At 32.5% G+C, this 25,307-nt stretch overlaps 1 protein-coding gene across 5 annotated transcripts in view; it reads right to left on the minus strand.

Annotated features, from left to right (window-relative positions):
- LOC130446247 (uncharacterized) overlaps nt 1-21,120 on the minus strand; it is a 43,175-nt gene extending 22,055 nt beyond the window's left edge. Inside the window, exons 1-3 of one of the 5 annotated variants that reach the window (XM_056782371.1) lie at nt 19,957-20,123; nt 16,912-17,078; nt 4,638-4,849 (exon numbers count right to left, since the gene is read on the minus strand). In XM_056782371.1, coding sequence (XP_056638349.1) covers nt 4,638-4,849; nt 16,912-16,984 — 285 coding nt within the window. In that variant the 5' untranslated portion in view covers nt 16,985-17,078; nt 19,957-20,123. Of the gene's footprint in view, nt 1-4,637; nt 4,850-16,911; nt 17,177-19,956; nt 20,124-20,922 lie in introns of those variants that run through there. The other 4 variants (XM_056782373.1, XM_056782370.1, XM_056782369.1 and 1 more) reach the window with 4 other exon arrangements.
- Between the last annotated feature and the right edge of the window lie 4,187 nt (nt 21,121-25,307).

The raw sequence follows: 25,307 nt of genomic DNA on the forward strand, positions 1-25,307 counted from the left end.
CAAAATTTTGCCTGAAATTGATAATAAAAAGACAATACGACGATGATACGATATCAATAGACAAGATTTTGGCTTTAAATTGACGTTCTAATGACAATACGACGATTATACGATATTATTGACGAAATTTTGAAATACGTCTCTGCAAAATTGGTTAAAAAAAGAGGCGATCAAAACATAATTCAAAATTCGGCCTTTTAATTTAATTCGTTAAAAAGATTCGAAAGTCTGTAAACAAGAAGGGACGAAAAAAGGACGATAAGTAATTACCTAGCGTCAAAGGGCGAGCGTCAAAGTTTTCCTTTCAACTAAAAAATTATCGACGAGAATAAAATTCGCGATTTGAAAATTTGTCATCGAGTTAACGACGGCTAATTTATCACTTTCCAAACTCCAAAAATTCCAAATAATTTGAATCGTTCGTTCCCGAAAACGGGTCTTCGGATCTAAATACGGTCCTGGCAAGTAATTAAGTTACGTAATATGCGCGATCGAAAGATTTTTTTTGTACAATTCAAACACTTCGACAAGGATAACAATCGGGGAGAAAGGACCCGTTTTCATTGTAGAAAAAGCGATTCGAAATAGATTATGAGATAAAAATGTCGAAAGAATAGTTCGGATCCGAACGACATTTTTTCGAAATGGTACCTCGGACAGATAATTCGATAATTCAATCGATTCCATTTTCCTCCACCTGTCGGATCTTTTCTTCGGAATGTCCGTTCCGGAATCGGATTCGCTTCTTGATATTGATGGCTTTATCAACAATAGGAGTCGTGCATTCTCTAGTTTCGACAGAAAAAATCTATTGGATAACCACAATTTATCTATTAACGTCCAGCCAGAATCTAATTATTAGGAAAAAAAATATCGAAAAGTTGCGAAACTTGAAATTATAATCGCGAAAAAATGCCTACGAAACCGATGACAACTGACAGGTGACACAGAACGATTAATAAACATGGAACTATGACAAATGATTAATGGTTAATGACCATATTAATTGACAATATTTTGGATTTAATTGACATTCTAATGACGATACGATAATTATACGATATTAATTGACGATATTTTGTCTTTAATTGACGTTCTAATGACAATACGATAGTTATACGATATTAATTGACGATATTTTGTCTTTAATTGACGTTCTAATGACAATACGATAGTTATACGATATTAATTGACGATATTTTGTCTTTAATTGACGTTCTAATGACAATACGATAGTTATACGATATTAATAGACAAGATTTTGGCTCAAATTGACGATCTAATAACAGTACGATAATTATACGATATCATTAGACAAGATTTTGGCTTAAATTGACGATCTAATGACAGTACGATAATTATACGATATCATTAGACAAGATTTTGGCTTAAATTGACGATCTAATGACAGTACGATAATTATACGATATCATTAGACAAGATTTTGGCTCAAATTGACGATCTAATGACAGTACGATAATTATACGATATTAATAGACAATATTTTGGCTCAAATTGACGATCTAATGACAGTACGATAATTATACGATATCATTAGACAAGATTTTGGCTCAAATTGACGATCTAATGACAGTACGATAATTATACGATATTAATAGACAATATTTTGGCTCAAATTGACGATCTAATGACAGTACGATAATTATACGATATTAATAGACAAGATTTTGGCTCAAATTGACGATCTAATAACAGTACGATAATTATACGATATCATTAGACAAGATTTTGGCTTAAATTGACGATCTAATGACAGTACGATAATTATACGATATCATTAGACAAGATTTTGGCTTAAATTGACGATCTAATGACAGTACGATAATTATACGATATCATTAGACAAGATTTTGGCTTAAATTGACGATCTAATGACAGTACGATAATTATACGATATCATTAGACAAGATTTTGGCTTAAATTGACGATCTAATGACAGTACGATAATTATACGATATCATTAGACAAGATTTTGGCTTAAATTGACGATCTAATGACAGTACGATAATTATACGATATCATTAGACAAGATTTTGGCTCAAATTGACGATCTAATGACAGTACGATAATTATACGATATTAATAGACAATATTTTGGCTCAAATTGACGATCTAATGACAGTACGATAATTATACGATATTAATAGACAATATTTTGGCTCAAATTGACGATCTAATGACAGTACGATAATTATACGATATTAATAGACAAGATTTTGGCTTTAATTGACGTTCTGATGACAATACGATAGTTATACGATATTAATTGATGATATTTTGGATTTAATTGACATTCTAATGACTGTACGATAATTATACGATATTAATAGACAAGATTTTGGCTGAAATTGACGATCTAATAACAGTACGATAATTATACGATATTAATAGACAAGATTTTGGCTTTAATTGACGTTCTGATGACAATACGATAGTTATACGATATTAATTGACGTAATTTGGATTTAATTGACATTCTAATAACTGTACGATAATTATACGATATTAATAGACAAGATTTTGGCTCAAATTGACGATCTAATAACAGTACGATAATTATACGATATCATTAGACAAGATTTTGGCTTAAATTGACGATCTAATGACAGTACGATAATTATACGATATCATTAGACAAGATTTTGGCTCAAATTGACGATCTAATGACAGTACAATAATTATACGATATTAATTGACAATATTTTGGATTTAATTGACATTCTAATGACTGTACGATAATTATACGATATTAATAGACAAGATTTTGGCTCAAATTGACGATCTAATAACAGTACGATAATTATACGATATCATTAGACAAGATTTTGGCTTAAATTGACGATCTAATGACAGTACGATAATTATACGATATCATTAGACAAGATTTTGGCTCAAATTGACGATCTAATGACAGTACAATAATTATACGATATTAATTGACAATATTTTGGATTTAATTGACGTTCTAATGACAATACGATAATTATACGATATTAATAGACAAGATTTTGGCTTTAATTGATGTTCTAATGACAATACGATAATTATACGATATTAATAGACAAGATTTTGGCTTTAATTGACGTTCTGATGACAATACGATATTAATTGACAATATTTTGGATTTAATTGACGTTCTAATGACAGTACGATAATTATATGATATTAATACACAAGATTTTGGATTTAATTGACGTTCTAATGACAGTACGATAATTATATGATATTAATACACAAGATTTTGGCTTTAATTGACGTTCTAATGACAATACAATAATTATACGATATTAATTGACAATATTTTTATTTATTTGACGTTCTGATGACAATACGATAATTATACGATATTAATTGAAAATATTTTGGATTTAATTGACATTCTAATGACTGTACGATAATTATACGATATTAATGGACAAGCTTTTGGCTGAAATTGAGAATAAAAAGACAATACGACGTTTATACGATATCAAAAGACAAGATTTTGACTCAAATTGACTACATAACGACAATATACGATATTAATTGACAATATTCTGGATTTAATTGACATTGTATTGACAGTACGATAATTATACGATATTAATAGACAAGATTTTGGCACAAATTGACTACATAACGACAATATACGATATTAATTTACAATATTCTGGATTTAATTGACATTGTATTGACAGTACGATAATTATACGATATTAATAGACAAGATTTTGGCACAAATTGACTACATAACGACAATATACGATATTAATTGACAATATTTTTATTTATTTGACGTTCTGATGACAATACGATAATTATACGATATTAATTGAAAATATTTTGGATTTAATTGACATTCTAATGACTGTACGATAATTATACGATATTAATGGACAAGCTTTTGGCTGAAATTGAGAATAAAAAGACAATACGACGTTTATACGATATCAAAAGACAAGATTTTGACTCAAATTGACTACATAACGACAATATACGATATTAATTGACAATATTCTGGATTTAATTGACATTGTATTGACAGTACGATAATTATACGATATTAATAGACAAGATTTTGGCACAAATTGACTACATAACGACAATATACGATATTAATTGACAATATTCTGGATTTAATTGACATTGTATTGACAGTACGATAATTATACGATATTAATAGACAAGATTTTGACTCAAATTGACTACATAACGACAATATACGATATTAATTGACAATATTCTGGATTTAATTGACATTGTATTGACAGTACGATAATTATACGATATTAATAGACAAGATTTTGGCACAAATTGACTACATAACGACAATATACGATATTAATTGACAATATTCTGGATTTAATTGACATTGTATTGACAGTACGATAATTATACGATATTAATAGACAAGATTTTGGCACAAATTGACTACATAACGACAATATACGATATTAATTTACAATATTTTGACTAAAATTTACGATACAATGACATTTCAACGATTATTCGATATCAATAAGTAATATTGACATCCTAAAGACGTCGTTACGAACAACGCCCTAGCGAAACACCCCGTATTTCGATTAATCGACATATTTTTTCAGTTCCACCCCTCATATAATATAAAAACTTACGTCAACATTAAAATCGGCGAATGTAACTGAAAATGCCCTGAAGGGCGGCGATTCCTTAGGAACGTATCTATAAAATTCCTCGTCGTTCCAATACCATTTGATCGAATACAAAGCGACTTCCTCGAGATTGTATTCGCAGGACAACGTTACCGTGTCACCGGACAGCGCTGCTTCCGGTACGCCGATCCGCATCTCCTTCAGGGCCCAAAATCCTGCAAGAAAAAATAAAAAAAAAAAAAAAACAATCCGGTTTGAAATTACAGAAAAGATTCGCTAAATTTCGAAACGGAAATTGGCCTTAAACAAAATCCAAATACGAGGTTTAACTTTATTCGGCTACTATTGGAAAGTTGGCAACATTGCATGTTGTATGTGTCGGTTTATTTCGAATAAAACCGACGATTCTGGTTGGGAGAAACGTTCGTCGTCGATTAAATGTAGTTCGACCCCGGTAATTTCAATTGAGGACCTCGCCGAATGTAAGAAGGACTTTTTGGCGAAAATGATTTATTCTATTTGGGGTTTGGCCGTATTTCTGAGGTAAATAAGCCATTTCTAGGCGCATAACACATACCCCGAAACTTATTAGACTCGGGTCATATTCGTACGGATCTTTTATTCAAGAGATTGCCCGCCACAGTTTCATATTACACGATTAGTTTTTCTACGCGGATCGTCTGTCAACTACAGGACCGTAACGTGATATAATACACCCGCCTACGTCATTTTTAAATCGAAAAAATAAAAAAAAATAAAGAAAATTTGTTATTCTTTATTTTTTAAGCGACGTCTCGTCGAAACTTACATCGAGTCGTAACGGTGTAGTTGGCAAGTTCGTCGAAATCGGAGGTACGAATCGTTTGTCGAACAAAATTGTTATTTTGAAACCGATTTACGAGGTAGACAAAAAAAGTTCTGGGAAACTATAGTCGAAGAATAGATCTTCTGAGAGGGTGTCCATAACGAAGGCTAGGAGGAATCTAGTCGCCTCAATAGACACCTGAAGACTTCGGTAAAGATGAATATCAAAAAAAAAAAAAATAGAGCGAATAAAGCTCGAAATCCACTAGCAACACGCCACGCCACGCCACCTCACGCCATTTGTCGAATATGTGTACATATGTTTTTCTATTTAATTCAATATTAATCGGCCGGCCACGCCACGCCACTGAGTTTGTACGTATATTAAACACTAGGCGTGGCGTAGCGTGTAGTGGACTGAGTTTGTACGTATATTCGACACTTGGCATGGCGTAGCGTGTAGTGGACTGAGTTTGTACGTATATTCGACACTTGGCGTGGCGTAGCGTGTAGTGGACTGAGTTTGTACGTATATTCGACACTTGGCATGGCGTAGCGTGTAGTGGACTGAGTTTGTACGTATATTCGACACTTGGCGTGGCGTAGCGTGTAGTGGACTGAGTTTGTACGCATATTCGACTCGAGGCGTGGCGTAGCGTGTAGTGGACTGAGTTTGTACGTATATTAAACACGAGGCGTGGCTTAGCGTGTAGTGGACTGAGTTTGTACGTATATTAAACACGAGGCGTGGCGTAGCGTGTAATGGACTGAGTTTGTACGTATATTCGACACTTGGCATGGCGTAGCGTGTAGTGGACTGAGTTTGTACGTATATTCGACACTTGGCATGGCGTAGCGTGTAGTGGACTGAGTTTGTACGTATATTCGACACTTGGCGAGGCGTAGCGTGTAGTGGACTGAGTTTGTACGTATATTAAACACGAGGCGTGGCGTAGCGTTTAGTGGACTGGGTTTGTACGTATATTAAACACTTGGCGTGGCGTAGCGTGTAATGGACTGAGTTTGTACGCATATTCGACACTTGGCGTGGCGTAGCGTGTAGTGGACTGAGTTTGTACGTATATTAAACACGAGGCGTGGCGTAGCGTGTAGTGGACTGAGTTTGTACGTATATTCGACACTTGGCGTGGCGTAGCGTGTAGTGGACTGAGTTTGTACGTATATTAAACACTTGGCGTGGCGTAGCGTGTAGTGGACTGAGTTTGTACGTATATTAAACACTTGGCGTGGCGTAGCGTGTAGTGGACTGAGTTTGTACGTATATTAAACACTTGGCGTGGCGTAGCGTGTAGTGGACTGAGTTTGTACGTATATTCGACACTTGGCGTGGCGTAGCGTGTAGTGAACTGAGTTTGTACTCATATTAGACACGTGGCGTGGCGTGGCGTGCAGTTTTACTAATCGAAATCTGTATTTTTCGATTTAGTTGGAACTAAAATATACGAATTCACGAAATTTGTAATTTTTATTTGAGTTATCGTTTCGAATAACTAAAGTAGAATTATTAATTAGGCTCCGTCTATAAAATTAAGTATCTCCCTTTAGTGATAAGGGCGGTAGGGACATAAAAGAGATTTAAAGATAAAGATAAATCGCGATTCTTAAAGTGTTAAAACTTTTTCAATATTTCCCTAGTTGGTAAAATGAAGCAGCAGCGCCGTTTACATTAAAATTTGAACTTAAACGAAGCGGATGAGAGAAAAAAAAAACACATTTCGGATGAAAAGCAAAAAATTAATATTATATTTCATACGATGGGTCGATGCGAGTATACGAGGGTAGTTTCAAATGACTGAAATAATCAACATCGTAAAAAATCGTCACGTCCGGTAAATTCGCTGGTTTTTTTCACCAAAATCTCTTCATCTATTTTAAATTATGTCTCCACGAATCTTTTTTTTTAATTTGGGAACTAAATATGAACGGAAATAGTCGAAAAGTTGAAAAACCATCAGGGTAATGATTACTTGAATTTACTTCGGTTTCTAGACTTCGAGGGTCCCAGTTTTGGTACTCAGACACGCTAAAGATTGTACTCTATCCAATCACACGTCACACATCCGCTCTAGGGCTCTTCTTCTTTCCCATAACTTGCAAATGGCCTTTTTTATTCTGTTTATTCCGTATCGGCAACGATTTCTTGGTTAGGATCATGCGTTGATCTCCCGTGTAATAAAACAATTTTTCTTTCCTCAATAAACTTGAATCCTTCGAGTAATAAAATTCGTCGACGCCGGTGTCCTTTCTCCAGTTAATTTCCGTGCATATTTGAGGTTATGAATCGTTCCCAAAATGAATAATACAACTAATAATCCGGGAGAGAGAGAACATTTAATCGCCCTCGTAAATTTATATAATAAATGAATAGATACGATGGTAATTTGGCTATTTCCTACTTTGCTTCGGCGCGCGCTTTTTGTTCCGTATATAATTCTTCTTCTCTTTTTATTTTTTTACTTATTTCTTCGCCTCCGGGGAATTCAGCAACGGAATCGTCAAGTCAGACAAATCCAATTTTTAAAAAATTCGCTATATCCGGACGAAAATAATATTTTCTTATTAAATAAGCATAGAAATTACTATTTATCGGTCGCTGTAGACAATTCTGTTTATATTTGACGAATAAATTCGATTGGTAATCATATACGAGGGTGGAAAGTGACTTTAACGCGAATTTGTAAAATATATGACTTTCCGTAGTCCCCCCGTATTATTACATATCAAAACATGTACAAAAATGAAACTTAAACAAAATTAAAACTAACGAGAATACCAAAAAAAATCAATTTCATCGTTTATTATTCTCTTTTCTAAAAAAAAAATCATAGAAATCGAAAATATTAGTAAAATACTACCAAAATAATTCCAAAAAATATCAATATCAATTAAAAACTTTCTAACGTACGTTTGAAATTGTAGCGCGCCCCTCGTATACACAACGGAACGTTGAACTGTACCCTGTTATGACGGAATTAAACACCCAAATTAACATCAATATTTTTATTCGAAACAATGAAATTCGTGAAGCTCTAGAAGTCTGTAAATAGGTTAGGGAACATTAGGAGCCCGTTAAAGCTTCGAGATATTATTGAGACTCATCTAAAACAATAACGGATTTACGGTTCTAACGCCATTTATTCACTAACGATAAACATCGAGACGCTGCGTCATTTGAAGGATGAAGTAGAGATGGCAGCGACAACACACAAATTAATTTACGTCGACCAGTAACTTTATGTACACCAGTGAATGTACTCTGCATATTTTATTGTTTCTAAAAGATCTATGGATTGATTTTTATGTTTTGTGTTCAACAGTTTTGACATATTATGTTTCCCGTCACATATTGACAAGTGACTTAGGTTCTTCTTTTTTAAATCTTACTTGTCATCGATTTTTAAAACAAACAAATTATTAATTTTCGTTATAAATAATGTTTTTTAATCGTTATTTTTAAATGATTTGTTGAAATGGTGAATTTTTCCATCTCTATAAAGTGACGTTACGTGGCAGAAACTACGAGACTATTTGAAGGTCGTAAAAGACTGGATTTACATACTATAAGTGTGATTTACATGTTTAGTGGTCGTGACGTTTCGCTGTTATTACGCAATCCTTGTTTCTTTGTTACATCGTCGACGAATTATTACCATAATAATTCTTCGATTAATCCCGGACAACTATAAAGGGCAACTTACCCTCATGTGGGTATACTCGAACTTAATATTGACCCCGTCGAATCATTGACGACTCGTACGCCGGAAATTGCGTCAAACAAAAACATTTAGTTAAGTCTAGAGATGGGAACAGATTATATAATAGTATAATAGTTTTGAAATTTATAAATTTTATCGCTAAAACGGTGTAAAACATCTAAATTATTATTGATGGAAATGTTGAAGTACGATTTTTCGTATTATTAGATCTCGAAACATCGATTATAATCGATTGTATCGATCTTAATATATTTTATGCATAAATACATGGAATTTTCGTAAAACTGTACATTTTAGTCGAGTCTAGAGATGGGAACAAATAACGAAATTAGCTTCACTTAAATAGCAGTCACTTTTTTATGACTGATCGAAATTTTACACTACATAAACGTCATATGAATTTGACTACATCGTAAAATAGAAGATACCATTATTATTTTATTATTTAAATTATAAAAACTGTTTTAATAATTAAATATAATATAAAAATAAATTATAACTTCAATAATCAAAGCATCAACGTCAAAATGGCTACTTTTATAGTGAATCGAGACTTGGACTCGATACGTATACATCCACTGACATTTGACAGTTAAAAATTGTTATTTTGTGTTTATTTAATTTGAAATCGAAACGAAATATTCGGCCTCCCCAATAAACCACCCTTGTCGTCGCGTAAGGGATGATCGCTACCGAAATATATCCGGGAAACATTGATAATTATGAGGATGAGTTTGTGAAGCTCGAGGAAAGATCGGGAGGTGTTAAAAGGTCTCAATTTGTCTGTTGGATTTACACTCGGACAGAGAGTTATAGCGGTAGGGAATCGAGGCGGTTCTGACATACATTTAAACTTCAATTTTTGAAGGTTACATTCGTCTTAGGTTATAATTTTTGATTTATTGAATTCGCCGTTATTTTGAGGTTAAATTTCCCGAATTATAATGCTGCTGACTTGTTTTAAACGTCATCTGTCAAATGTTCACATAAATCTGACAGTTTTCGATACTTGTACAAATTTTTGGGTAAATATGTGTGTATACGAGGGTTATCTAAGAAGTTTCCGAATTAATAAGGCATATTTTTCACGAAACCATTTTTATTTTCCAGAATTTGACCTTCCGAATGAAACTTTCTTTTTATAAGACCCTCGTATAATAATTATTTTTGGCATTAGACGATCGGTACTTCGGAAATTCAATCCATTTCCGTTTATGTAAATTCGGAAATTAAATTTTCTCTCAACATTACGTTGTATAATCCTTCATCCTTAACCCGAAGGTATAGATAGCCCTCGATTATTATTCAAAGCTCAAACTTCTCATTTATTGATGAATTTACACGAGAGAGAGAGAAATTTCGTTGACACAAACAACAATTTTTTTTATCAAACGAACGCGCTTCCATTTCTAGTCACTTTTAGTTTCGATATTTGGCATTACCGATGATGATACGTCAAAAATATGACATTGACATTATGAAGTTTGACGTTTTCGATCTCGGAACGTGAAATTTCTTCGACACAAACATTAAATTTCACTTCGGACAGACCTTAACGAATTTTTTACTAAATTTTTTTATCAAACGAACGCGCTTCCATTTCTAGTCACTTTTAGTTTCGATATTTGGCATTACCGATGATGATACGTCAAAAATATGACATTGACATTATGAAGTTTGACGTTTTCGATCTCGGAACGTGAAATTTCTTCGACACAAACATTAAATTTCACTTCGGACAGACCTTAACGAATTTTTTACTAAATTTTTTTATCAAACGAACGCGCTTCCATTTCTAGTCACTTTTAGTTTCGATATTTGGCATTACCGATGATGATACGTCAAAAATATGACATTGACATTATGAAGTTTGACGTTTTCGATCTCGGAACGTGAAATTTCTTCGACACAAACATTAAATTTCACTTCGGACAGACCTTAACGAATTTTTTACTAAATTTTTTTATCAAACGAACGCGCTTCCATTTCTAGTCACTTTTAGTTTCGATATTTGGCATTACCGATGATGATACGTCAAAAATATGACATTGACATTATGAAGTTTGACGTTTTAGATCTCGGAACGTGAAATTTCTTCGAGACAAACATTAAATTTCACTTCGGACAGACCTTAACGAATTTTTTACTAAATTTTTTTATCAAACGAACGCGCTTCCATTTCTAGTCACTTTTAGTTTCGATATTTGGCATTACCGATGATGATACGTCAAAAATATGACATTGACATTATGAAGTTTGACGTTTTAGATCTCGGAACGTGAAATTTCTTCGAGACAAACATTAAATTTTACTTCGGACAGACCTTAACGAATTTTTTACTAAATTTTTTTATCAAACGAACGCGCTTCCATTTCTAGTCACTTTTAGTTTCGATATTTGGCATTACCGATGATAAAACGTCAAAAATATGACATTGACATTATGAAGTTTGACGTTTTAGATCTCGGAACGTGAAATTTCTTCGAGACAAACATTAAATTTCACTTCGGACAGACCTTAACGAATTTTTTACTAATATTTTTTATCAAACGAACGCGCTTCCATTTCTAGTCACTTTTAGTTTCGATATTTGGCATTACCGATGATAAAACGTCAAAAATATGACATTGACATTATGAAGTTTGACGTTTTCGATCTCGGAACGTGAAATTTCTTCGAGACAAACATTAAATTTTACTTCGGACAGACCTTAACGAATTTTTTACTAATATTTTTTATCAAACGAACGCGCTTCCATTTCTAGTCACTTTTAGTTCTAATATTTGGCATTACCGATGATAAAACGTCAAAAATATGACATTGACATTATGAAGTTTAACGTTATAGATCTCGGAACGTGAAATTTCTTCGAGACAAACATTAAATTTTACTTCGGACAGACCTTAACGAATTTTTTACTAATATTTTTTATCAAACGAACGCGCTTCCATTTCTAGTCACTTTTAGTTCTAATATTTGGCATTACCGATGATAAAACGTCAAAAATATGACATTGACATTATGAAGTTTGACGTTATAGATCTCGGAACGTGAAATTTCTTCGAGACAAACATTAAATTTTACTTCGGACAGACCTTAACGAATTTTTTACTAATATTTTTTATCAAACGAACGCGCTTCCATTTCTAGTCACTTTTAGTTCTAATATTTGGCATTACCGATGATAAAACGTCAAAAATATGACATTGACATTATGAAGTTTGACGTTTTCGATCTCGGAACGTGAAATTTCTTCGAGACAAACATTAAATTTCACTTCGGACAGACCTTAACGAATTTTTTACTAATATTTTTTATCAAACGAACGCGCTTCCATTTCTAGTCACTTTTAGTTTCGATATTTGGCATTACCGATGATGATACGTCAAAAATATGACATTGACATTATGAAGTTTGACGTTTTCGATCTCGGAACGTGAAATTTCTTCGAGACAAACATTAAATTTCACTTCGGACAGACCTTAACGAATTTTTTACTAATATTTTTTATCAAACGAACGCGCTTCCATTTCTAGTCACTTTTAGTTTCGATATTTGGCATTACCGATGATGATACGTCAAAAATATGACATTGACATTATGAAGTTTGACGTTTTCGATCTCGGAACGTGTAATTATACGAGTTCTATTCGAAAAATTCGACGTTTGATCGAATCGTAGTTTTCGCAACCAAATTAAATTCATTCGAGTTCAATGCGTTCGTTCTACACTAAAAAAAAAACATTCGGATACCGAGTTTTCTATTAAAATCTTGTATTTTTCATGCATCGGGATCAATTTTTCGTCAAGTTTTCATTCCTTGGACGTATCGTGTGTTACCGCCCTTAGAAACCGTTCGAATAAATAAGAAAAACGTTAAAATATGAAATAAACAAAAAAAAAAGAGTTCGTTCGAACGCAATTACTTTCGTTTTTATTCTTATTCCGTTCAACGTAAGATCGCCCAATAAATTCCACCGTGTATACGGTAAATTACATTTCAAAGGTAATTGCCGTGTCATCTACAGAATAAACGGAAACCCCTGGCCGCCGAACACTATAAAATGATACATTTCCCATTATGAACATGTCATTTATGATTTTCCAATCAGATTTTCCCTCTTTCCGGGTAATTATCTTTTTTATATACGAAATATTCCCGATTCCGAAGTTTCCGCCAACTAGATTCCACCGCCCGGATTCCAATCCGGTTTTATCCGACGCCAAATCCACAGATTAGACCTTTCCTCGTCGAAGAAGACGTCCAAGTCGACTAAGAAGATAAGACACCTTCCAGAATCTCCCGCAGAACTCGAAGGAGAGGATGCAAACCTGTCAAAACGACAGGAGATGAAAAAATGCCTTTCGACGCACCCATTCGCGGATTTATCCGGCTTTTCGATGCCAGATCGCGAGCACACACGCCAAAAATCGTTTTAATTCGCACGTTGTGGACGGGACGGCGGCCGGCGCGGCGATAACAAGTCTCGACGCGTTTCTAGCCGAATACATCATCGTGGACCCCCATCACCACGTCCGACGTAGACTTCGTCGAATCTCCCTTGTTCATAGCGTCCGCTACTCCTAGGGAACGTTGATGGGGTGCCAAAGAACCCCAATATTTTGCTTAATGTCGTTTCTTCAAACAGATTTCGAAACGTAACGTGTCGTTTTCGTATTTTGGGCGGGTTTATAGTGTGTGTTGATGGTTGCATCTCGATTTTATAGGTTTGGTACTGCGCGTTTACGTGGTGTACAATATTTAGTAGGTTTTGAATCAATTATTTAAACGGGAAAAGATATAAAGGGTTGTATCTGTTAAATAACGTTCCCTGTTGGGTCAGATGATGTGGCGATTTCCTTTTTTCGGGGGGTGGGATTATGTTTAAGAATATTTTTCTCGTTTGCGGGGTAATTCTTTTAAGGGTTGTTACGCCGTGTCGATTTTCTTTTCGGTAATGCAGCATTTTGCGATGTGGCAATTTCTTTTGAAATTTTGTTCGTCTTTGAAGTTCGTTGTGCCCCGATTGCCGTTCTGTTGGAAAAATTTATATGTTATAGAGAAAAGAAGCTTCTTATTTCCAATCTTTCGCAGTGAAATTGATTGAGAAATTCAAGATTTGATTTTGGAAAAAAAACGAAAAAAAAAACAATTTTTGAAAAGACCCGAACGATAACCTCAATAATATTAATAGATTCAATATTCGTCGCAAAAAATCTGATATTCCCAGCGTCGTTGTTACCGTATTTTAATTAAAAACGCGACGCGTCGACAACAGAGCCCGTTTTTAAGAATTTCTAGTACGTTTCCCACACAATCGAACGATTTGATATCGGCGAGTTTCTTTTTGTTACACGTCGATTGAGAATTTCAAGAATTGATTTTGGAAAAAAAAAACGAAAAAAAAAACAATTTTTGAAAAGACCCGAACGATAACCTCAATAATATTAATCGATTCAATATTCGTCGCAAAAAAATCTGATATTCCCAGCGCCGTTTTTACCTTATTTTAGTTAAAAACGCGACGCGTCGACAACAGAGCCCGTTTTTAAGAATTTCTAGTACGTTTCCCATACAATCGAACGATTTGGTATCGGCGAGTTTCTTTTTGTTACACGTCGATTGAGAATTTCAAGAATTGATTTTGGAAAAAAAACGAAAAAAAACAATTTTTGAAAAGACCCGAACGATAACCTCAATAATATTAATCGATTCAATATTCGTCGTAAAAAAATCTGATATTCCCAGCGCCGTTGTTACCGTATTTTAGTTAAAAACGCGACGCGTCGACAACAGAGCCCGTTTTTAAGAATTTCTAGTACGTTTTCCACACAATCGAACGATTTGGTATCGGCGAGTTTCTTTTTGTTACACGTCGATTGAGAATTTCAAGAATTGATTTTGGAAAAAAAACGAAAAAAAAAAACAATTTTTGAAGAGACCCGAACGATAACCTCAATAATATTAATCGATTCAATATTCGTCGTAAAAAAATCTGATATTCCCAGCGCCGTTGTTACCGTATTTTAGTTAAAAACGCGACGCGTCGACAACAGAGCCCGTTTTTAAGAATTTCTAGTACGTTTTCCACACAATCGAACCATTTGGTATCGGCGAGTTTCTTTTTGTTACACGTCGATTGAGAATTTCAAGAATTGATTTTGGAAAAAAAACGAAAAAAAAAAACAATTTTTGAAGAGACCCGAACGATAACCTCAATAATATTAATCGATTCAATATTCGTCGTAAAAAAATCTGATATTCCCAGCGCCGTTGTTACCGTATTTTAGTTAAAAACGCGACGCGTCGACAACAGAGCCCGTTTTTAAGAATTTCTAGTACGTTTTCCACACAATCGAACGATTTGGTATCGGCGAGTTTCTTTTTGTTACACGTCGATTGAGAATTTCAAGAATTGATTTTGGAAAAAAAACGAAAAAAAATAATTTTTGAAGAGACCCGAACGATAACCTCAATAATATTAATCGATTCAATATTCGTCGCAAAAAATCTGATATTCCCAGCGCCGTTGTTACCGTATTTTAGTTAAAAACGCGACGCGTCGACAACAGAGCCCGTTTTTAAGAATTTCTAGTACGTTTCCCATACAATCGAACGATTTGGTATCGGCGAGTTTCTTTTTGTTACACGTCGATTGAGAATTTCAAGAATTGATTTTGGAAAAAAAACGAAAAAAAATAATTTTTGAAGAGACCCGAACGATAACCTCAATAATATTAATCGATTCAATATTCATCGCAAAAAAATCTGATATTCCCAGCGCCGTTGTTACCGTATTTTAATTAAAAACGCGACGCGTCGACAACAGAGCCCGTTTTTAAGAATTTCTAGTACGTTTTCCACACAATCGAACGATTTGGTATCGGCGAGTTTCTTTTTGTTACACGTCGATTAAGAATTTCAAGATTTGATTTTGGGGGGAGCCAAGTTGGACGTCAAATCCCGTCTATTAGTGTTCCTAGCGTCCGCAGCTTTTTGGGAATTTTATTTTATGAAAAACTCCCGTAAAAAACGGGAAAATCATTGCCGGATATTATTTTTTATAGTCGGATAAATTTAACGAAGAAAAAACTGCTTTCTCGTCCGTTCTATTAACCGGATTTAGTCACAAGTGATTAATTTTTATTTATAAACTCGAATAAAACGAGATATTTGAATGAAATTTTCGTTCGAAACTTAGATATTCGTAATTAATTTAAATTTGAAAATCGAAAAGATAATTTCATCTAAACTTTCGTTTTTTTTTTTGCCCGAGGAGTCAGAGAAGTTCAACGGCAGTAGTAAATAAAGACTCCGAGGAAGGCTTACATAACTATTAAGATAAAAACCCTTCAATTTTACGGGTCTTATCTCGTTGAAACTTTCAGAGTTTCTTAAATTTATTAGTTTCCAAGTACGCACGTATATAAGACATAATATAAAATATTTTAGTAAAACTATTGATAGAAATCAACTTTTTGAATTAAATATCCTCATCTCCACGAATATTAAAAAAAATAAGTCCACCGAATCTCTAGGTAGAACATCTAGTTACAAAAAATTCAGTTTGGCAACACTGTTTCCCGTAGCAAACGATATGACAGTTTTTACCTCAAATTTCCAGCAAAAAGTGTGTCAAAAAGAGATCTAACATCATATCTAAGTGTTTATATAAAAAAATCATGTGTAAAAATTTAAAAAAAAACACAATTTCTTATAAAAACTAAATACTTACCTTCTATAAATAAAGAAACAATCGCAAATATTGTTAGGTAAACCCGTTTCCCCCCCAATTTTGATCGTATCATCCTTGATTGTCCTCAAAATCCTTTTAATAACCTAGATCTAACGTTTAATCTGCTATTTCATCAATTGTAAACACTTTTAATGGACTGAAAATGGCTTAATAAAATTTTATATCGACTGAAGCTTCTCCGTATGCCGATATAGTTTTAATATCAACGTTATCGCTATCCGAAGATACTATTTTGTTTTATTTTCTGTAGAAATAAACAGAATTGACCCCAACAATTGTGCAAAACAAAGACAAATTATGTGATATTGGTATATCAGGAATCAAAACTAATTTTCTGAAGTTTGTTATCGAATATTTACAAAAAAATTAAAATTTTCAATATTGAGGTTGACATACTTTCCTTTCTTCTCGTTTACTTGTAGATCTATTATAAAAGCAACACATATTTTCACTATAAACAGTTTTTTATATTACAAAAATTCATCTCATTCCAGTATTTTATATGTTTACATTCTCTAACAACTTTATAAACACCACTCGTATCAAAGTTATTACCGTAGCAACCAAATTATAATTAATCTTAAGGTAAAACATGAATAATTGCTATAAACTATAAAAATTTCAGTGGAACTGTCATTATTATAAATATTTCCTAATTCTTCTTAATTCATTGATCTCGTTGTACTGTGTTTACCAGCCAAGATTACAGTTCATATAAACAATGTCTGATCTTGTTTAGGCAACACTCATTTCACATTTACTTCATCCGTATCTGTTTACCAGTACTAATTCTTTTGGCACATTCATGTTTTGACATATAATTTATTCATTTATATTATATATCGTTTGTTTATAATATCTATTTGCTCGTATATAAATTAAATATTACATAAATAATGTAAATATATCTTTGGTTTTGTTTAGGCAACACTTTTTACAAACATTTTAAAAATCTGTGATTGTCACTTTAAAGTACTAGTATAGAGATGGGAACTTCTATTTCCTTCCAATGAAAATAACAGTTCCCCAAATTATATTAGGAATTCTTTTATAGACATTTTTCCTGGGAGATAACTATATACGAGGGTTGGTATTGAATTAATTCAAGTTTTTACGTGACTGATATATTTCATGCACAATTTTTTGTACGACTAAAAGATTATCATCTAGATATTTTATTATAATCGTACTAAAATGACAAAATTTTGACTTTAGGTTATGTTTAACAATATAAAGTAATATTTAATGAATATAAGAGTTACCAAAATAAAAATCTAAGCCCTCACAGAACTAAGAAGTCAACTAAAAACAACCAGTGTTCAACAATATGAAGTTTAAAATCGGAAATATTTCATAAAAATCAGGGTGACCAAACTAAAATTTTATAATCTCTAAATCTCATATGAAAATAATCAAAATCAAAATTTGAATAACTGTTATTTCTTAACTGACAGAAGTGTACGTACAAATTCCCATCTCTATTTTAACATGGTCCACAAATTAAGTATCATTTTACAGTTTCCTGTAATGTGCCAGATTTTCAGTTGAAAGTGGAGATGGCGTAATGAATGGCATTTCAAATTTAACAGAAAGTAGTAGGTTCGTGGGAGGTGGTTGATCCGCGATTCGTAATTCATTTTATTTGTTACGTTATAATCAATTCAATCAGTTATATTCTTTGACGAGACAAAGCCAATTCACTTTATTTCCTTCGGTAATTTCACAGAACAAAAATAAAACGTAGCGTTTGCAATATTTTCTAACTACAGCAATTTCTCTGTTGTATTGATTTCCGCTGCGATCCTAAAAGATGTTTTTATTGAAGTGACGTTCGGTAAAAGGCGACATTTTCGTAGCTGTTCAGTCGCTGTCAACTTCCTATCAAAAGTTCTATTTTTCAAGTGAAAGAAGGCGCAAAAGTATATGAAAGACATTTTCAGTCGACGAGTTCTTAATATCAAATCCTTGTCGATAAAATCGGTAATGGAAAATTTAACAATTTACGTTTCATAATTTTTTTTCTTGCAACTGCCAATTGGATAAAAACGAATGAAATAAACAGTCGATAAGGATTATTTTAAATTGACAGGTTAAAATTAGACTGTAACGATAATTACGGCGTTGCCAAGTTGCAATTTTTTTCCAATTTCTACTTAAAATTTCAAACTATGTATTCATTGGTTTCTCAAAATAAATAATTATATACGAGGGTAGATCACAATTGTTGGTACGTTAAAAAATTTATTATTTTTGTAAATAGTGCAAGAAAAAACGTATTTGAGCTGTTACGAGGAAAGTTTTATAGGGAATTTAATTTTATAGTGCCAGGACCGGACCTAGTATATAATTTGGTTTTTATAAGGTGTTTTTATCGATATAAAAGATATGAAAAATTAGTAATCTGGGTTTTACTACACCAATTTCCAAAAAAAAAACGAACGGAAACTTAATTTATAAAACCGGAAGTACTGAATTTCGACATCCGGAACCTCGATAAGTGGATTTCACGGTTTAGAAAACGCTAAACAGACGTGTTTTCATTATTATCTCAAATGACTTAGATTTTGATGATTTTATCATTGTTGCCATTTACCTTAAATATTTTCAAGAACATGTACCTTGGGAAAATTTACAACGAATTGTTTTTTCGATAATACAGTGTCGTTCTAGCCATTATTTACAAACAAATATTGAATTTTGAATTAAGGAAAGTTATCTTAAGTAATTTATCATAAAAACTAAAATTATATTATACCAGGGGTACAGAAAATATACTTAAATTAACTTTAGTTACTTCACGATGTTACGTGGCCATTTTGTGATTCAGGAGGCAATTAAATTGATTAATTACAACCATTAATGTTGATATTTTTTGTAAAAACTCGAAACTACTTATGAAAACGATTTTTTTATCGTCTATAATAGAAAGAGAATTCAAATATTCAACATCAGCGAGATTCGTTTTTATTTGGAGCAGTGTACGTAACAAATCGTAGATAATAGCGAAAAATGTGAAAATAAAACCTTATTAAGCCATTACGGAACCAAAACACGTGCTAGAGGCATTCAAAACTCGGAACGTATCGGCAACATGCGCTGAAAACTACCGTTGATGTTTCCGGACCGAAAAGCGCCGCGAAACTGAAACAAGTACACGACGTCGGGACGCTGACGACGTCGTATTTTTCGTTAAGAAGATCTAGAAAGCCGGCGCGACAAAAATAAAGAACAATATTTCGGTTCACCTTGTCTAATCTTTTGTAATTATACATCCAATTTGGAAACTTAACCATAAACGTATTTGTCGTGAGAATAAAATCATTCGTACGTCACGTGATAATAAAAAAAGTACCGAAAAATGACCCTACTAATATTTTCATCGATTCTTCGCGATTTAATCAATCTTCTTGAAAATGAAGAACCACGTAACGATAAATTGAAAGAAATTGACAAGTCTACGAAGTTTCTGATCTTATAAACCGAGATGGATGTCGCTCGAGGCTTAATACATATGTATAAATTGAATTTTTTAATGTATTTTCTCGAACTTCAACTTTAAATCAAAAATAACGAGATATCTTTAGAGTTATTACCATTGTTTCTTTATGATTCATTATCTCGTACAAACCATTAACTATGTAACAAAAAAAAATAAAAATAACGTTGTCTCCTGTCGAATAAAACTGAAAAGTTGTCTCATTGCGAAAAATAAAAGTGAATAAAAGATTGGATAACCCGAAATCTAGCACAGGATCGGTTCGGGAGTTTCAACGTTTCAAAATTATACGATTTCAACACCTACATTCTATAAAGAAAAACTTTTAAATATCCTATCAAACAAAAATATGTGTATTACTTCCAGTTTACTTTCAAACTCATCTCTAATTATTTTTTATTCGGTTTTTTTATTATTAAAAAATGACAATATGACAAAAAATGACAATGACAAATGACATTATGAAAATGGTTATATCATAAATGTCAACGTACCTTTGACTAATTCTCTTTTTGCATCCTGATATATTCACTTCACTTTTCAGTATTTTATAACAAATCACAGTTTTATCAAGCCGAAAACACTTCAAATTAACTCAAAATAAATATTTCACAATCTTAATTCACACCTTGAAACCGTTAAACGAACGCCATTTTGGATCACGAATTTAATAGAAAAATTAAACACCACAAAAGTTTAATGTTATATAGTCTCAAACTAAACTCGTAGATATCGAATAATTACTCTCAAGATTTGGGATCTACGAATTAGTGCAGTTTTAAGCTTATAAACACAATTTTTCACTCTTGTTTTCCACAACCAAATTATTCAGATTTTAATGAAGCAAATTCGAACTCAATATCAACACTTAGTTTGCACCGTTGCCGGCTTTATCCGTCTGTGTAAAAATCAAATAGAAAATTTCTTTAATAAAATAAAGTTTTATTTATTACAAGACAGGTTTATATTATATCGATAAAAAATACGTTTTTTAAATAAAATATTTTATATTAAGTATAGAAATATTAGAAATTAATGCTTCTAAATAAAATTAAGATATATCTAAAAATCTTTTTAAATATGGCAACGTTACAATCGTTTTTCACGAATATCGACAGAAATCTATCGAGGTCGATGAAATGTACTTATCGCGACGTTGCCAAAGCGATCGACTGTGCTTTAGTTTGTTTTTTTGTAAATTAATTTATTAAGCACTATTTTCCAGAAATTATATGGAAAATATAAACTATTATGGTAACTATGTAATATATAATAGTAGTCTTTATCATTTCATCTTTAACTAAATATTTTTTAGTTAAATTTCACTGGAACAAAACCTGCAGGTGATTTTTTCAAAGTGATAATATTGATTTTAATAATTATTCTCATGATAATAAAGACACTCGTCAAAAATCAGAACATAACTTATATTAATGTTTTCATAAAAAATTTTAAATATGTAGTTTATTTTTCTAATAATACTAGGAAAATATTATATTTTTTGATCACTCTGACAACACTGTTGAGCTAAAGTTGGCGATCTTTGAACGCTGTTTACAACGTTGCCGGTCGGTTGATAGAAATATGTTTTTAAAGAAAACGTTCGTTTCCGTGAATTTTCTCTAGTTAACTTGACATAACTACCAAAAATTTCGTTTTGAAAGTTGTAAGAAAAACCGATCCTGATAATGGAAGTACAATATCATCCATAGTGCATAAATAAAATGTGAAGAGCGATAAAAATAAATCTCATCCTTGCAGTATAACAAGAAATTCTCCAGAAAACGTAGAAAAGAAAATTGAAAAAAGACGAGAAAGACAGAAAATATCAATTTACACATAACACAATAAATCGAAAAACAATTCAATTTGCATGTGAGCAATTCATTTCAGTTTGTGCCCCGTTTAAGACTGTTTAGCCCCCACGGCGGCCGCCAAAATAATAAAATACTACCGCCTCCAATGCCGGCAATTCATCTTCGGAATTTATCTTGTGTATTTGGTTTACAATGCTGCAGCCGATGCTGCGGTCATCGATATAATTTGTTAACCTCTCCAAAACACCCAAATCGCAAAAGAATTTATCAGAAAATAAAATATATAAATATTAGATATCTTAAATATATTTTTTGTTTAAATCGCTTGCATATATGACATTTGCTTACATTGTTGTCACGTTGTAATTTTTTTCAGTTGTTGGTACAAAATCATATCGTAAGATTGCATTCAATATAAACAATTAGACATAATAGTGAATAGTTTCGAGTAATTTCTTATAAAAGAGTAATAATTAATCATTGATAATATTATTCAAAACTATTAACACCAAAATATTAATGTATGAAACAACGTTCTGATTATTATAACAATAAATCCGACAACATCGACTTTGTCGCAGGGACGCCAACGTTTATAAAGTAATTTTTACTAATAGAGATATTCTTGAAAAACTCGATGATTATGACGTTTGACCTTCAATATTTGACCTTGCTTACACGAAATTATAAAGGATCTTTTTAGTATGGTTTAGAATGTTAAAATAAAATAATTTTATCTTATTCGGTTATTCTTTGAATAATTCAGAACATACTATAGACTGTTTGTTTTGTAAATCGCATATTCTTTTATAGTCAATCGAAATCGTTCGTATGCTACATGGAATTTTCCATGCAAACATCGTCCTCCATTTTATCTGCATACAATTTTTCCTTCGAGTTTCAAAATTTAAACTCTGCCACTGCATACGAGCTTTTTATTTTTTTGTCAAATCGATAATTCAAAAAAAAATATGACAATTGACATAATGAATAAAATAATGTATACTTGTATGTACAGGGTGGACAGATATGTTCTTACTATAAAACGTAATCTGTTAATTTAATTTTAGTGTTTTGTTTTATTTATGGGTTTAATCCTATAGAAATTATGTCGATTATAATAAAAAAGAAGACGATTAATTCACATGATGGTTGTCAGGGGGCGTGATCTATATCTTAAACTTTAGAAAATCCGACTACGAGGGTAGTCCAAAAAGTTTCCCACTTAAGCAATATCTTCCCGAGCACTAAAGTGAGGTTATAGCACAAAGTTATGAATAGTTGTGTTTGGGGGTTGGTTCTGAGCGTATAAAATTGAAAAGTGATTATAGAAAAATGAATTACATTAAATTTCAATGTTTTTTAATTAAAATTAATGTTTGAAGTATTCAAAATTAATGATTATCAATTTATAGACAACAAAATGTTATTTTAGATAAATCAGCACATCACATACCGTCGTTAAACGAAAATTATAACGAATATAGTTGAAATTGGCAAGTTTTCGAAAGTCAATTTAACTTTACACCCCTGTCGCTCAAACCAACAAGAAATTTACCCGTCGCGGTTGATGTACATCTCCGACATATGATACTTTAACTTCGAAACGAAGAAGAAGACGAAAAAGAAGAAGAAAAAATAACGTAGTGGTCGTCGAAGTTTCATATTCCATATTGACAAGACGGTATATGAAATATTTATCACTTATATTGAGGGAAAATTTTATTTTTTGTCATTATATGTATAGGGTATGTCAGATATATGCGTATCGTGATATCGAATGTCACTAAAACTTCATTATTTCGTATTTCCTCGAAAAGTACAGAACTTTCGGAAACGTGGCAACGTTGTTACAGTCTACTCTTATGTACGACAGATTACGAATTATTTTCTGTTCTCGGACTTGAACAAATGGCACGGCGGTCATATTTAGTTAATTTAAAAAAAAAAAAAAAACGTTACGTATTTTTCCATCTTTTACGTACCGATCCGAGCGAAATGAAATTCTTCTAGAAAATTCTATTTGATATACACGCCTCGTTAAATTATTCCAATGTATTGAATTGCAATGCAAAGAATTTTACGGACGATATGATATTCAATTATAACTACGAAAAGCGATCCGTTTTTGACAAAAAAAGAAAAGCAAATACTACGTACCTACAGGGATTTCGGAGGGAATTTGCTATATAATTAATTCGTTTAAGTGTCAACGTTCGTCTGGAAGCGATAAAAAACATTTCGTCTGTAATCTGAAGTACAAGGTTCGCTTAAAAAGTCTCCGAATTCAATCTATCGAGAAATATCTTTTGGGTCGTTAAAGTGAGGTTATATCTCAAATTTATAAACAAATATTCGTTTTAGGTATCAAATATTTAATTTTGAAATTGTATATCGACATCATTTTGATCTTAATTCGATTCGAACGTTTCTGAAAGTCTTATATACGAGGTTCATACCAAAAATATTGTTATATTGAATAGTTTTGGATTTATAACCGATTTAATTAGAGCCGGACCTGAAAAGGGCGCAAGAAGTATCGTTGTTGCTTTGCCAAGGGGTTCAGGACGGACGAAAAGTTTTTCCATAAAATGAAATGCGGTTAGTGAAGCGTTCAAATGCTCGTCAACTAAACGCTTTTTATCTTTTTCAGTCCGAGAGTTTTCCCTTATTTTCCGAATCTCTCAGACTTCCGCCCCGTGCCCGTTATAGTCACTTTTTTAACTTAATACTTCCTTCCCTAATCCCGTTATATATTTTCTAAATATGTCGCGACTTTTCGATAACAGACGTCCTCAACAACGTTACTTTTTTTAATCTACTTCTCTCCCGGGATGTCTTTTTCACGACAATTGACAAGTGACATTGACATAAAACATGGTAGACGTTCCCAAATTAACATTAAAAGTTTTCAAACTAGTTGTGTGAATAAAAAACGTGAGCGAGTAAATTCAAGTCTTCTTTTTTCACCTTTACTACGAGGGGATGCAAGATATTACGCTTTTAATTTATTGATTTCGTAAAAAAATCACTTTTTTTGTACCAGCACATGTCTATTAGTT

Source organism: Diorhabda sublineata, chromosome 7 (assembly GCF_026230105.1).
Source record: "Diorhabda sublineata isolate icDioSubl1.1 chromosome 7, icDioSubl1.1, whole genome shotgun sequence".
Taxonomy (NCBI): domain Eukaryota; kingdom Metazoa; phylum Arthropoda; class Insecta; order Coleoptera; family Chrysomelidae; genus Diorhabda; species Diorhabda sublineata.